We start from the raw sequence: 15,503 nt of genomic DNA on the forward strand, positions 1-15,503 counted from the left end.
GCAAAGAAGCTGCCTAAAATCATAATAAGGTCACAGACACCCCAAAACACACCACTGGACATGGTCCTGCCGACCAGAAATACAAGATCCAGCCTCATCCACCAGAACACAGGCACCAGTCTCTTCCACCAGGAAGCCTACACAACCCACTGAACCAACCTTAGCCACTGGGAGCAGACACCAAAAACAGAACCTGCAACCTGTGAAAAGGAGACCCCAAACGCAGTAACTTTAGGCAATGAGAAGACAGAAAAATACGCAGCAGATGAAGAAGCAAGGTAAAAACCCACCAGACCGAACAAATGAAGAGGAAATAGGCAGTCTGAGAAACAATTCAGAGTGATGATAGTAAAGATGATCCAAAATCTTGGAAATAAAATGGAGGAAATACAAGAAACATTTAACAAGGACCTAGAAGAACTAAAGAACAAGCAGACAATGATGAACACCACAATAAATGAAATTAAAAATCCTCTAGAAGGAATCAATAGCAGAATAACTGAGGCAGAAGAACGGATAAGTGACCTGGAAGATAAAATAGTGGAAATAACTACCGCAGAGCAGAATAAAGGAAAAAGAATGAAATGAATTGAGGACAGTCTCAGAGACCCCTGGGACAACACTCTACCCAGCAAGGATCTCATTCAGATTTGAAGGAGAAATTAAAACCTTTACAGACAAGCAAAAGCTAACAGAATTCAGCACCACCAAACCAGCTTGACAACAAATGCTGAAGGAACTTCTCTAGGCAGGAAACACAAGAGAAAGAAAAGACCTACATTAACAAACCCAAAACAATTAAGAAAATGGTAATTAGAACATAACATATCCATAATTACCTTAAATGTAAATGTATTAAATGCTCCAACCAAAAGACATAGACTGGCTGAATGGATACAAAAACATATGCTGTCTACAAGAGATGCACTTCAGACCTAGGGACACATACAGACTGAAAATGAGGGGCTGGAAAAAGATATTCCATGCAAATGGAAATAAAGCTGGAGTAGCAATTCTCCTATCAGACAAAATAGACTTTAAAATAAAGACTATTACAAGAGACAAAGAAGGACACTACATAATGATCAAGGGATCAATCCAAGAAGAAGATGTAACAATTGTAAATATTTATGCACCCAACTTAGGAGCACCTCAATACATAAGGCATAATGCTAACAGCCATAAAAGGGGATATCAACAGTAACACAATAATAGTAGGGGACTTTAACACCCCACTTTCACCAATGGACAGATCAACCAAAATGAAAATAAATAAGGAAACACAAGCTTTAAATGACACATTAAACAAGATGGACTTAATTGATATTTATAGGACATTCCATCCAAAAACAATACACTTTCTTCTCAAGTGCTCGTGGAACATTCTCCAGGATAGATCATATCTTGGGTCACAAATCAAGCCTTGGTAAGTTTAAGAAAATTGAAACCGTATCAAGTATCTTTTCTGACCACAACACTATGAGACTAGATGTCAATTACAGGAAAAACTGTAAAAAATACAAACACATGGAGGTTAAACAATATGCTACTAAATAACCAAGAGATCACTGAAGAAATCAAAAAGGAAATCAAAAAATACCTAGAAACAAATGACAGTGAAAACACAATGACCCAAAACCTGTGGGATGTGGCAAAAGCAGTTCTAAGAGGGAAGTTCATAGCAACACAATCCTACCTCAAGAAACAAGAAACATCTCAAATAAACAACCTAACCTTACACTTAAAGCAATTAGAGAAAGAAGAACCAAAAAAGCCCCAAGTTAGCAGAAGGAAAGAAATCATAAAGATCAGAAATAAATGAAAAAGAGATGAAGGAAACAATAGCAAAGATCAATAAAACTAAAAGCTGGTTCTTTGAGAAGATACACAAAATTGATACACCATTAGCTAGACTCATCAAGAAAAAAAGGGAGAAAACTCAATAGAATTAGGAAAGAAAAAGGAGAAGTAACAACTGACACTGCTGAAATACAAAGGATCATGAGAGATTACTACAAGAAACTATATGACAATAAAATGGACAACTTGGAGAAATGGACAAATTCTTAGAAAAGTACAACCTTCTGAGACTGAACCAGGAAAAAATAGAAAACATAAACAGACTAATCACAAGCACTGAAATTGAGACTGTGATTAAAAATCTTCCAACAAACAAAAGCCCAGGACCAGATGGCTTCACAGGTGAATTCTATCAAACATTTAGAGAAGAGCTAACACCTATCCTTCTCAAACTCTTCCAAAATATAGCAGAGGGAGGCACACTCCCAAACTCATTCTACGAGGCCACCATCACCCTGATACCAAAACCAGACAAAGATGTCACAAAAAAAGAAAACTACAGGCCAATATCACTGATGAACATAGATGCAAAAATCCTCAACAAAATACTAGCAAACAGAATCCAACAGCACATTAAAAGGATCATACACCATGATCAAGTGGGATTTATCCCATGAATGCAAGGATTCTTCAATATATGCAAATCATTCAATGTGATACACCATGTTAACTGAAGGATAAAAACCATATGATAATCTCAATAGATGCAGAAAAAGCTTTCGACAAAATTCAACACCCGTTTATGATAAAAACTCTCCAGAAAGTAGGCATAGAGGGAACTTACCTCAGCATAATAAAGGCCATATATGACAAACCCACAGCCAACATCATTCTCAATGGTGAAAAACTGAAACCATTTCCACTAAGATCAGGAACAAGACAAGGTTGCCCACTCTCACCACTGTTATTCAACATAGTTTTGGAAGTTTTAGCCACAGCAGTCAGAGAAGAAAAAGAAGTAAAAGGAATCCAAATCAGAAAAGAAGTAAAACTGTCACTGTTTGCAGATGCCATGATACTGTACTAGAGAGTCCTAAATATGCTACCAGAAGACTACTAGAGCTAATCAATGAATTTGGTAAAGTAGCAGGACACAAAATTAATGTACAGAAATCTCTTGCTTTCCTATACACTAATGATGAAAAATCTGAAAGAGAAATTAAGGAAACACTCCCATTTACCATTGCAACAAAAAGAATAAAATACCTAGGAATAAACCTACCTAAGGAGACAAAAGACCTGTATGCAGAAAACTATAAGACACTGATGAAAGAAATTAAAGATGATACAAACAGATGGAGAGATATACTATGTTCTTTGATTGGAAGAATCAACATAGTGAAAATGACTATACTACCTAAAGCAATCTACAGGTTCAGTGCAATCCCTGTCAAACTACCAATGGCATTTTTCACAGAACTAGAACAAAAAAATTGCACAATTTGTATGGAAACACAAAAGACCCCGAATAGCCAAAGCAATCTTGAGAAAGAAAAGCAGAGCTGGAGGAATCAGGCTCCCTGACTTCAGACTATACTACAAAGCTACAGCCATCAAGACAGTATGGTACTGGCACAAAAACAGAAATATAGATCAATGGAACAGGCTAGAAAGCCCAGAGAAAAACCCACGCACATATGGTCACCTTATCTTTGATAAAGGAGGCAAAAATATATAATGGAGAATTGAGCCTCTTCAATAAGTGGTGCTGGGAAAACTGGACAGCTACAGGTAAAAGAATGAAATTAGAAAACTTCCTAACACCATACACAAAAATAAACTCAAAATGGATTAAAGACCTAAATGTAAGGCCAGACACATAAAACTCTTAGAGGAAAACATAGGCAGAACACTCCATGACATAAATCACAGCAAAATCCTTTTTGACCCACCTCCTAGAGAAATGGAAATAAAAACAAAAATAAACAAGTGAGATCTAATGAAACTTGAAAGCTTTTGCACAGCAAAGGAAACTATTAACAAGATGAAAAAACAACCCTCAGAATAGGAGAAAATATTTGCAAATGAAGCAACTGACAAAGGATTAATCTCCAAAATTTACAAGCAGCTCATGCAGCTCAATACCATAAAAACAAACAACCCAATCCAAAAATGGGCAGAAGACCTAAATAGACATTTCTCCAAAGAAGATATACAGATTGCCAACAAACACATGAAAGGATGCTCAACATCACCAATCATTAGAGAAATGCAAATCAAAACTACAACAAGGTATCACCTCACACCAGTCAGAATGGCCATCATCAAAAAATCTACAAACAGTAAACGCTAGAGAGGGTGTGGAGAAGCGGGAACCCTCTTGCACTGTTGGTGGGAATGTAAATTGATGCAGCCACTATGGAGAACAGTATGGAGGTTCCTTAAAAAACTAAAAATAGAACTACCATACAACCCAGCAATCCCACTACTGGGCATATACCCTGAGAAAACCATAATTCAAAAAGAGTCATGTACCAAAATGTTCATTGCAGCTTTATTTACAATAGCCAGGACATGGAAGCAACCTAAGCGTCCATCAACAGATGAATGGATAAAGAAGATGTGGCACGTATATACAATGGAATATTACTCAGCCATAAAAAGAAACAAAATTGAGTTATTTGTAGTGAGGTGGATGGACCTAGAGTCTGTCATACAGAGTGAAGTAAGTCAGAAAGAGAAAAACAAATACCGTATGCTAACACATATATATGGAATCTAAGAAAGAAAAAAAAAGTCATGAAGAACCTAGGGGTAAGATGGGAATAAAGACGCAGACCTACTAGAGAATGGACTTGAGGATAGGGGGAGGGGGAAGGGTAAGCTGTGACAGTGAGAGAGTGGCATGGACATATATGCACTACCAAACGTAAAATAGATAGCTAGTGGGAAGCAGCCGCATAGCACAGGGAGATCAGCTCGGTGGTTTGTGACCACCTAGAGGGGTGGGATAGGGAGGGTGGGAAGAGGGAGGGGATATGGGGATATATGTATACATATAGCTGATTCACTTTGTTATTACAGCAGAAACTGACACACCATTGCAAAGCAATTATACTCCAATAAAGATGTTAAAAAATTAAGTTAAAAAATAAAGAACAAAATATTTATATCATCCTGAGAAATATCCTTAAAATAATACAGCAGAGAATTTGATAGTGTTTTCTCTCTAAAATAAGATTCTTCAATAGAGGCCAATGATAGTTCACCAAAGTGCAATTCAGCAAAAGCATTGTCCCAGGGTGGCCGATGGATGCCGTCCCAGTCTACGGCTCCCTGATGGTTTATTCCAAGGGGAGAGTTCAAGCAGGGCTACTCAGTGTCGTCCCAGATACATTGAGAAACTAGTATACCAAGACAGTGCTGTGACAATTTCATTATATTTTATACAATATTGTTCCATAGGAGATTGGAAAATTTTTTTAATGAAAAAACAAATGACCCTTCACCACAGATAGTTTTGAAAGCACTGTTTAGAGTATCTAATAATGAATGAACTGCATATCCTTCAGGAAACCTCTAATTTTTTTTCTCAGCTGAGTTTTTAAAAGGCATTGAGGGTCAGGGTCCTCAATTATATGCCCTAAAATTGCCAGGATAGTTGGTCTCTTCTGATACCCATGAAATGAACCCTATGCAGAGACGTGTGTCACCTGTCATGTGAACTTCGCACGTGGTGGGAACTGAGCTGTGAGGAGAAGGCCACCACACCTGCACACACAGGGGGTGCAAAGGAGCCCCTTCACCTGGGCTGGGATCCTCCCCAGCAAGTAACCTGGGTTTGTTCCACGGCCTTATAGTCGTTTTAGCCTGGAAAACTTCTACATCAGGTGCAACCAAACACCCACCTCAGCCATTAAAAAAAAAAGTCAGTGTTCATAGTACATCTAACTTTGAGCAGCACACCTTCCTGATATAACCTCCAGGGTTTAGTCGTTACAAACACTGACCTAGATCGACCGGTAGGGGAGGTGATGTACTTTAGCTATCATCCATAAAGCTATGAAGTTAGAGTTAGAAACAAGGGTTTTTCTAACAAACATAGTGACTTTGGCTCTAGAATAATTGTTCTGCAGACTTTCTTTGCAGGAGTGGTAAAATATCAGGGTGATTCCCAATAAGCATAATGATAACTAGCACTTACCGAACACTTAACTCTGTACAGCCACATTCTAGTTATTTGTATGCATTAAGTCATATAGTTCTCACAATAACCCTGTGAGGTAGATGCTACTATTTCCTCTCTTTTTTACTGATGAGAAAATGGAGGTTCAGCAAGCTTAGCTTGTCCCCAGTCACTCAGCTGGGACATGGCAGAGCCAGGGCCCTGACACAGGCATCCTGTCTCCAAAGCCACTGCCGCACCCACTGTGCTCTTTCCACCTCCCTGTTTGTAAAGACAGAAATAATCTGTGTTACATATGCTTATTTTCCTAGTGAGCAGGAGAACACGCGTGGCTCATCTAAGAATGCCATCGAATAATTAAGAATGTTAAAGTAAGAGAGATACTAGGACATATCCCTTGTTTTACCCCCACTGGAAATTTTTATCTGATGCATTTTGAGTACTGAATATTTCAGGCATCCCATTGGAAAGATATTGATTAAACTGGAGAATTTCCAGAGGTGAGTTAACAAGCAAGTAAGGGTTCTAAAAACCATGTCCCATGAGGAATGCGTGAAAGAACTGGATATGTTCAGCCTACACAAGGGAAATGGAAGAATACACGTGGCAGCTCTTCATCAATTTGGAAGTCTGGCTCGTGGAAGAACAGTTAATAAACCAATTCTGTGTGGCATCAGAAGTACAGGGAAGTAGGCATTCTGACAAGCTGCCTTTGGCTTAGTACTGAGCCTCTGTCTCATTGCTTTTGTAAGGAATCACTAACAGTTCTTGAGAGCACACTGAGTTTTGCTATATAATCTCATATAACTGCTACAACAATCCAGTGAGGATGTACTACATTTATTTATGCACCAAAACACTGAGGCTTAAAAAGGTTAAGGAAATAGCCTGTGACAGCCAGAATCTGAACCCAGATCCATGGTCCTCAGCAGAGCCAGACTAGACTGTCTTCCACAGAGCTGTCCCGCGGCAGCAGACTCCTTTTAATAAAGGAGGGTAAGCAGAGATGAGCGAGTGCCAAGGATGATACAAACTGAACTCGTCATTGAGAAGGAGGCTGTAGAGAGGGCTTATTAGGCCTTCCAGTTCTGATTTCTTAGGTATAAATTTCTGTGAAAATATAATGCACTTGTTTTAAAGTTTACAACATTGAAGTTACATTACTAGCAGAGCTTACATTGACTTTCTTGCTTTTAATTATTAAAAAGAAAGGGGGAATGTGTTGGGGGGTGGTGGTGGTGGGATGAACTGGGAGATTGGGACTGACATGAATAGATACCTAATAAGAACCTGCTGTATAAAAAATAAATAAAATTCAAAAATTCAAAAAAAAAAAAAAGAATAAAGCTGAATATACCAGAAACTAACACAGCATTGCAAATCAACTACACATCAATTTAAAAAAAAAAGAATAAAGTGGCTATAAACATCAAAAAAAAGGGGGGGGGAGATAAAGAGCTTTAATTTTGCTACTGAGTAGATAATCAGCATCGTCACATTTCATAATTTTCATAATTAGTCGTTCATTCATCTAAAGAAGGTTTAAAGGGCATCTCTGTGAGCTGCTGAGCACTGTAACAGGTGCAGGTAAACGGCCCACAACACCTGGAGTTCCCTCCCTCCCTGAAAATGGGCATCAGTAACCTTTAAATTATAAATGATGAACTAGAAGTTAAAGCAAAAGTAAAAAAGAAATAGGTTGTATGTAAATATTTCATGTAGCTCAGTGCTTCTCAAAATTTTCTGTCAAAGTGTCCCTAGTGGCCAAGAAGAATAAATGCCTTGTACCCTGGAAGGTCTAGGGAAGCAACTTAAAGGAGGCCTCTGTAAGCGGGAAGCTTCTTTGTTTTTTTCCTAACATTTCACAGAAACGTTGCATTTGTGCAACATAGTCTAATCTGTGTCTTAATATTTAAATTTTTAAACTATCATAACCACTATCGCTAAAATTGAAACTCTAAGATGCTTTTCATACCCAGTAAACATTGCCTGATATATCCAGAAGCACATACATCCCAGTTTAATAAGCCAAGGTTTATAACAATACCTTGTATTTAAAGTTTTCTTCCCATTGAAAAAGATCTTTTCAAGGAAACCTGTGGATATGGGAAGGATAGATATTCATGACTCATACAGTTAAGGCGAGATGTTCATACATGTTAAGCCTTATGGGAGATTTACTTTTCTTTCCTCTAATATTAATTTCTCCTACAGATGGTTAAGTAGAATAAAATATAGAAAATTACATAAATTGGTGAAACAGGATAAGAAAAAAATTACTTCCAAGAGTAGGATATAATTTTTTGGTATTTGAGAATGATTTGAACTTTTAAAAGTTTGCAGAAATACTGTACACATATGCTGAGAAGATTCTTTTATTGGTTAGCACGTAGTTCAGACTAACGTTTTAACTGGTGTTTATGACATTTACGTAGGTTTTGAACGTAAAGTGATGATTCTAAATAAAATTATATTACAAACATACATGGTAACCCCTTTTTAAATTGATACTGCTTGTTTTAGGGAAAACATGGATACGTAAAAATTTATGAATGTAATTTTTTGTTGTTGTTTAGGAGAGAAGCCATATGAATGCCCAAACTGCAAGAAACGTTTTTCCCATTCCGGTTCCTATAGCTCACACATAAGCAGTAAGAAATGTATCAGCCTGATGCCTGTGAACGGGCGACCACGAACAGGGCTCAAGACCTCGCAGTGTCCCTCACCATCTCTCTCGGCATCACCAGGCAGTCCCACGCGACCACAGATACGGCAGAAGATAGAGAATAAGCCCTTCCAAGAACAACTTTCCGTAAACCAAATCAAAACTGAGCCTGTGGATTATGAGTTCAAGCCCATAGTGGTTGCTTCAGGAATCAACTGTTCAACCCCTTTACAGAATGGGGTTTTCAGTGGTGGTGGCCCCTTACAGGCAACCAGTGCTCCTCAGGGTGTGGTGCAAGCCGTTGTTCTGCCAACGGTGGGTTTGGTGTCCCCCATCAGTATCAATTTAAGTGATATTCAGAATGTACTTAAAGTGGCAGTAGATGGTAATGTAATCAGGCAAGTTTTGGAGAATAATCAAGCCAATCTTGCATCCAAAGAACAAGAAACAATCAACGCTTCATCCATCCAGCAAGGTGGCCATTCTGTTATTTCAGCCATCAGTCTTCCTCTGGTTGATCAAGATGGAACAACCAAAATCATCATTAACTACAGTCTTGAACAACCTAGCCAACTTCAAGTTGTTCCTCAGAACTTAAAAAAAGAAAATCCAGTCCCCACCAACAGTTGCAAAAGTGAAAAGTTACCAGAAGATCTTACTGTTAAATCTGAGAAGGACAAAAGCTTTGAAGGAGGGGGGAATGACAGCACTTGCCTCCTGTGTGACGACTGTCCAGGGGACATCAGCGCACTTCCGGAGCTAAAGCACTATGACCTGAAGCAGCCCGCTCAGCCCCATCTGCCCCCCACACCAGAAGCTGCCAAGCCCGAGGCCTCTGCCCCCTCGGGGTCCGGAGATGGCAGTCTGTCTCCCAGTCAGCCACCTTTAAAGAACCTCCTGTCTCTTCTGAAAGCATATTATGCCTTGAATGCACAGCCAAGTGCAGAAGAGCTCTCAAAAATTGCTGACTCAGTGAACCTACCGCCAGATGTAGTGAAAAAGTGGTTTGAAAAGATGCAGACGGGGCAGACTTCAGTGCAGTCTTCTGAAGCATCTCCTCCCGAGCCAGGCAAAGCCAACACCCCTGCAAAGAACGATGATCAGCCTCAACCTACAAACGCAGATGACTCCCAGGACGGCACAAGGAATCTCCAGAGCCCTCTGAAGATAACTAGCTCCCCCGTCTTACCAGTGGGCTCGGCCGTCAATGGTTCCAGAAGCAGCGCTTCATCCCCATCCCCCCTCAACCTCTCCTCCTCCGGAAACCCACAGGGTTACTCGTACCCGGCAGAAGGGGCACAGGAAGAGCCACAAGTCGAACCTCTTGATCTTTCACTACCAAAGCAACAGGGAGAGTTATTGGAAAGGTCAACTATCACTAGTGTTTACCAGAACAGTGTTTATTCTGTCCAGGAAGAACCCTTGAACTTGTCTTGTGCAAAAAAGGAGCCACAAAAGGACAGTTGTGTCACAGACTCAGAACCAGTTGTAAATGTAATCCCACCAAGTGCCAACCCCATAAATATTGCTATACCTACAGTCACTGCCCAGTTACCCACGATTGTGGCCATCACTGACCAGAACAGCGTTCCGTGCTTGCGAGCGCTGGCGGCCAACAAGCAGACCATCCTGATCCCCCAGGTCGCGTACACGTACTCGACTGCGGTCAGCCCCGCGGTCCAGGAAGCATCCCTGAAGGTGACCCAGCCCAACGGAAATCAGGTAAAGAATGCTCGCACCCTCAACCTATTGGTCAAGTGCTCGTTTGACTTATTTCAGTGAATTTTTCTAATAAAAATCAGTCACGAGAGAGCCAAGCAGCTTGTTAAGCTGTCATTTTTGAAAGGAAATAGATGAATGTGTGCCTTAGTACTTTTCAACGGCAGTTTTGTTATTCTGCTGAGAAAAGGGTCGATGAGTCTCAGCTAAATATTGACTGTCTGAAACTAGAGACAGAAGAGGAAAGTAAAACTGGAATGCTCACTAATCAGACTTCTGTTTTTATAGTTAGATTCCCAAAATTCGTTAAGTTTCTGCGTTGATTATGATCATTAGTAAATGAGAATTTGTTCACAGACATTTCACACCAGGCAAACTTAGCTATCACTTTTTATGTGTTAACACCTCTGTTTATAAAAAGACTTTAATTAAACAAACAAAAATTAAGTATATAAAGAATTCATCTAGTGAATTTACTAATGATTTTATAAGCTGTAAACTAAATAGTGTTCAATCGTAATGATATATGAGGAAATACACTTGTGAATCTATGTTTGCATTTTCCTCTTTAACTCCCCCCAAATCCATGACAGTTTTGATAGAACCATTTTGTGTGATTGTTGTGTGTCTCACTGTCCGGGCTTTTTCTATGTCACTGACCTTGATGTCTCTCCATTTTTTTCCATCACTTTCTGATTTATCTCTAGTATTCATTTGATTAAATCTTTTTTCCAAATATTTGCTATAAGTAGGGGCAGCTAAAATAATTACAGTATCCTGTTCAAGTGCGTTTTGCTGCTTTTTTCTCCTTAACTATTGCTACCAATGGGCTCCCCGTAATTGTGGTAACTCTTGAAAAAGTTTTCACATGGCTAAATTTCTCACTAAGTCTAAATTTTGGGTGTATAAAACACTCTTCACGCCTTTGACTAATAAACAGGGAACCACAAACATTTCAGTTAATCATCCAACTAGATCAAATAACGTTGAAAATAGAGTCCCTCTAGCACCATTAGCAGCTCGCAAATGCCAGAAAAAGGTCGGCACCTCTCCCGCCTTACAAAGCCGTGAGAAATGTGGAAAACCTTTGAACGTGTAGAAAATTTGTGAGTTTAGAATGCAAGACTTCAGAAAAGACACAGGATCTTAGGGGCCCCATCCCACTACAGGCTCCCTGAAGAATTATTCTACCGACAGGAGGCCCAAGTTACCTCCCCAACCCTATCCCTAACCCGAAACTCTGAAGATTCATTGTCTAGCAAGTGTTCTTGTTTAAAAATGTAGACCCTCCTACATTGTTTTTCCATCTTGCTCCTTAGAAAAGTGATAGAGAGACAATGGAGTTTAGTTCACAAAACTCTAAGGTTCTGGAAGATACAATTTAAAGACCACTTTTAAAAAACAGAATCTTAATTTTTGCTTAGTGAAACCCAGAATGAAAAAGTGAAGGTAAGTGATGCAGTCAGAAATCTGTGATTGTTTAGCAAACTCGTAAGTTAAAACTTTCTGCCAGTTTCTCATAAATTAACGATTCACATGGAACTGGGTGGACCATGTTAGTACTGCGTTTTGTGTTCTTTCTTTTTGGTGCCCTTCCTTCTCGGCGCCAGCTGGCCCGGGGTTTGCTGCGGTTGTGGCTGTAGCGCCCCTCCCTTTTGTCTGTGTCAGCCCCACCTGTCACCTGGCCCTCCCCTTGGAGCCTGCTTTGGTCAAGCTGTTGAAAGTGTAAATCACAGTAGTTCTTTAATCTGTGCTTTTATTTATGTCTCTTGTTTATCTTGTAATTTTAAATGAAATTTTCCTACTTGTTTTTCTCCTTTAGGATGAAAGGCAAGACACTAGCTCAGAAGGAGTATCAAATGTAGAAGATCAGAATGACTCTGATTCCACGCCACCCAAAAAGAAAATGCGAAAGACAGAAAATGGAATGTATGCTTGTGATTTGTGTGATAAGATATTCCAGAAGAGTAGCTCGTTGTTGAGACATAAATATGAACACACAGGTATGTATGCTCATGAACCTGGCAGTTTTGGAAAAACAAATTTATAACCATTTCCATAACCTGAAGTGCCCCGAAGCCTGTCGGCTTAATGCCATCTTATTTCATAGCTGTGCCCTTATTTTCAGGTAAAAGACCTCACGAGTGCGGCATTTGCAAAAAGGCATTTAAACACAAGCATCACCTGATCGAGCACACGCGCTTGCATTCCGGGGAGAAGCCCTACCAGTGCGACAAGTGCGGGAAGCGCTTCTCCCACTCGGGCTCCTATTCCCAGCACATGAACCACCGCTACTCCTACTGCAAGAGGGAGGCCGAGGGGCCGGAGCCGGGGGCCTCGGGCCCGGGGGGCCCGCCCGCGCACCACGCGGGGGCCCGCGCCTCCCCCTCGCAGGGCGACTCGGACGAGAGGGAGAGCTCCACGCGGGAGGAGGACGAGGACAGTGACAAGGAGGAGGAGGAGGAGGAGGAGGAGAGGGAGACGGAGGAGCTGCAGGCGGAAAAGGAAAGTGGAGAACCGCGAGGGGGGGAGGGGGAGGGGGAGGAGGGGGAGGGGGAGGAGGAGATGGAGGGGGAGGGGGAGGGGGAGGAGGAGATGGAGGGGGAGGGGCACGAGGGGGAGGGGGCGAACTCCGAAGGTGCGAGGGAGGGCGCGGGAGCTGGAAGCCCAGCCCGCAGCTTAGAACACAAAGTCGGCCAGGGCGGTGAGCAGGTGTCTGAAGAGAAAACAAACGAAGCCTGATCGTTTTTCTAGAAAGAAAGAAAATTCTAATTGGTAATGAAGTTTGTTCTATATTATACATGCTTTTCACAGAAACACAGTAACCTGTATACTGTGATTTCTGTTCACTACTGTGTAAAGTAAAAATTTAAAAAAATACAAAATACCAAAAAAAAAAAAAAACCACACAAAAAAAAATCCGGGTGTGCCTGAACCTCAGACCTAGTAATTTTTCATGCATTTTTCAAAGTTAGGAACAAGTTTGTTAACATGAAGCAGATTAGAAAACTTGATGACTCAGAAAGCAAAGATGCAACAGGTTTAAAGGAAACTGATTACTTAGATAAGCATCTGGCATTGTTTCATTTTATCAGTATTAATTATCACTCTTATGTTGGTTTATTCTTAAGCTGTACAATTGGGAGAAATTTTATAATTTTTTATTGGTAAACATATGCTAAATCCGCTTCAGTATTTTATTATGTTTTTTAAAATGTGAGAACTTCTGCACTACAAAATTCCCTTCACGGAGAAGTATAATGCAGTTCCAAACCGTGCTAACTACCATTTCTAAATTCAATCTAGAAGGTAGTAACTTCTAATATTTAGATGTCATAGTAGAGCGTATTCTCATTTAAAGTGTATCGTTAGCCTTAAGAAAGCAGCCGATAGAAGAGCTGAAGTTTCTTACTCATGTGGTTTAAATGGAGTTGAAAAGATTGCCGTTGAGTTCTGACTGCAGGGACTAACAGTGTTGATACTGGTGAGGACAGCAGAGTCGTCAGAATCAGTGTTCGTAATTGTGTTTGAGTACGTGGTAAACAAATATGAAGGATGTGATATGAAGCTTTGTATCTCCTTTGGCCTTAAGCAAGACCTGTGTGCTGTAAGTGCCATTTATCAGTATTTTCAAGGCTCTGACCAGCCTCCGTTCATGCGTGGCCTACAATAACTAGCATTTGTTGATTTGTTTCTTGTATCAAATTCTAAAATAAAACTTAAAACCACTGACTCTGTCAGAGAAGCCAAACACTGGGACATTTCACCCTTTAATAATTCCTCAGTATTCATTTTGCGTTAATTGACTTTCAGAATTTCTCTACAGAAATGAAAGGGAAATTTTCTAATCTGCTTTATCCATGTACTTGCGTTTCAAACATGGACCTGCCATTGTTATTTGGCTCATAATTGTTTCCAAATGTTAGTTATTATGGACCCAGTTTATTAACAACATTAGCTGATTCTTACCTATCAGTATTATTTTATTTCTTTTAGTTTATAGATCTGTGCAACATTTTTGTACTGTATGTCTTCAAACCTGGCAGTATTAATACCCTTCTTAACTGACATATGTACTTTTAGTTTTAGAAAACTTTTATATTTATGTGTCTTATTTTTATATTTCTTTATTTATTACACAGTGTAGTGTATAATACTGTAGTTTGTATTAATACAATAATATATTTTAGTATGAAAATTTGGAAAGTTGATAAGATTTAAAGTAGAGATGCAATTGGTTCTCTTGCATTGAGATTTGATTTAACAGTGTTATGTTAACATTTATACTTGCCTTGGACTGTAGAACAGAATTTAAATGGGAATGTATTAGTTTTACAACTACAATCAAGTCATTTTACCTTTACCCAGTTTTTAATATCAAACTCTTAAATTCTGAAATTCACTGTGTGACTAACAGCATGATGCTCTGCGGTTTTATTAAGAGATTAGTCTAACCATGAAGTCTCATTTCCTTATAAGCCAAGCTAGGGCAACCTTATATAAACAGTGTTGGGAACAACGTTTAACATTTTGTGCCAATTTGTTCCTGTATTCATGTATGTAAGTTACAAATCTGACTCTTCATTTTTAAGTTCCTTGTTACACCATGGTCATTTTCTAGTTTTTTACCAGACTCCCCCATCTCACAATAAAATGCATCAACAAGCCTGACTGACTTGCTGTCATTCTTTTAAACATTATCAAGATTTTCTTTGGAAAACTCTGTGACATACATGGGGGTGTTATACCGTCATCCTGTGCTTGGTTTATCTTGGGCTGGGTCTGGGTAGACTAAATGGTGTAGACATTCCCTGCTAAATCATGGATTTTCCTGCGGCTGGGTGTTTCTGGGAAGGTCAGAGGTGACAACTAAACGGCCTCCCCGGAGCTTGCTTCCTCTTCCCGAAACCCTTAGCCCCTCACTCCTGATCCCGTGGCCTCTCAGCCTTCGGGGAGCCTGGGTTAGGTGCCTTTCCTCTGGGCTCCCACAGCCCCTGTACCTGCCTCATCATCTCAGCCCTTATGCTGTGGCTCGCACCCCGCCCACCGGGACGGGCCGTGTCGGCTGCCGGGTCACCCGCCCCAGTGCCCGCCCGGCAGAGTGCCCGGCCCAAGTACATGCGGCCACATTGG

At 40.2% G+C, this 15,503-nt stretch overlaps 1 protein-coding gene across 7 annotated transcripts in view; it reads left to right on the plus strand.

Moving 5' to 3' along the window:
* ZEB1 (zinc finger E-box binding homeobox 1) overlaps positions 1 to 14,505 on the plus strand; it is a 192,987-nt gene extending 178,482 nt beyond the window's left edge. For all 7 annotated transcript variants that reach the window (XM_061177919.1, XM_061177955.1, XM_061177936.1 and 4 more), the window contains 3 exons: positions 8,563 to 10,373; positions 12,193 to 12,373; positions 12,499 to 14,505. In XM_061177919.1, the coding sequence (XP_061033902.1) occupies positions 8,563 to 10,373; positions 12,193 to 12,373; positions 12,499 to 13,112 (2,606 nt within the window). In that variant the 3' untranslated portion in view covers positions 13,113 to 14,505. The remainder of the gene's footprint in view (positions 1 to 8,562; positions 10,374 to 12,192; positions 12,374 to 12,498) is intronic.
* Positions 14,506 to 15,503: the final 998 nt, after the last annotated feature.

This window comes from Eubalaena glacialis, chromosome 2 (assembly GCF_028564815.1).
Source record: "Eubalaena glacialis isolate mEubGla1 chromosome 2, mEubGla1.1.hap2.+ XY, whole genome shotgun sequence".
Taxonomy (NCBI): Eukaryota; Metazoa; Chordata; class Mammalia; order Artiodactyla; family Balaenidae; genus Eubalaena; species Eubalaena glacialis.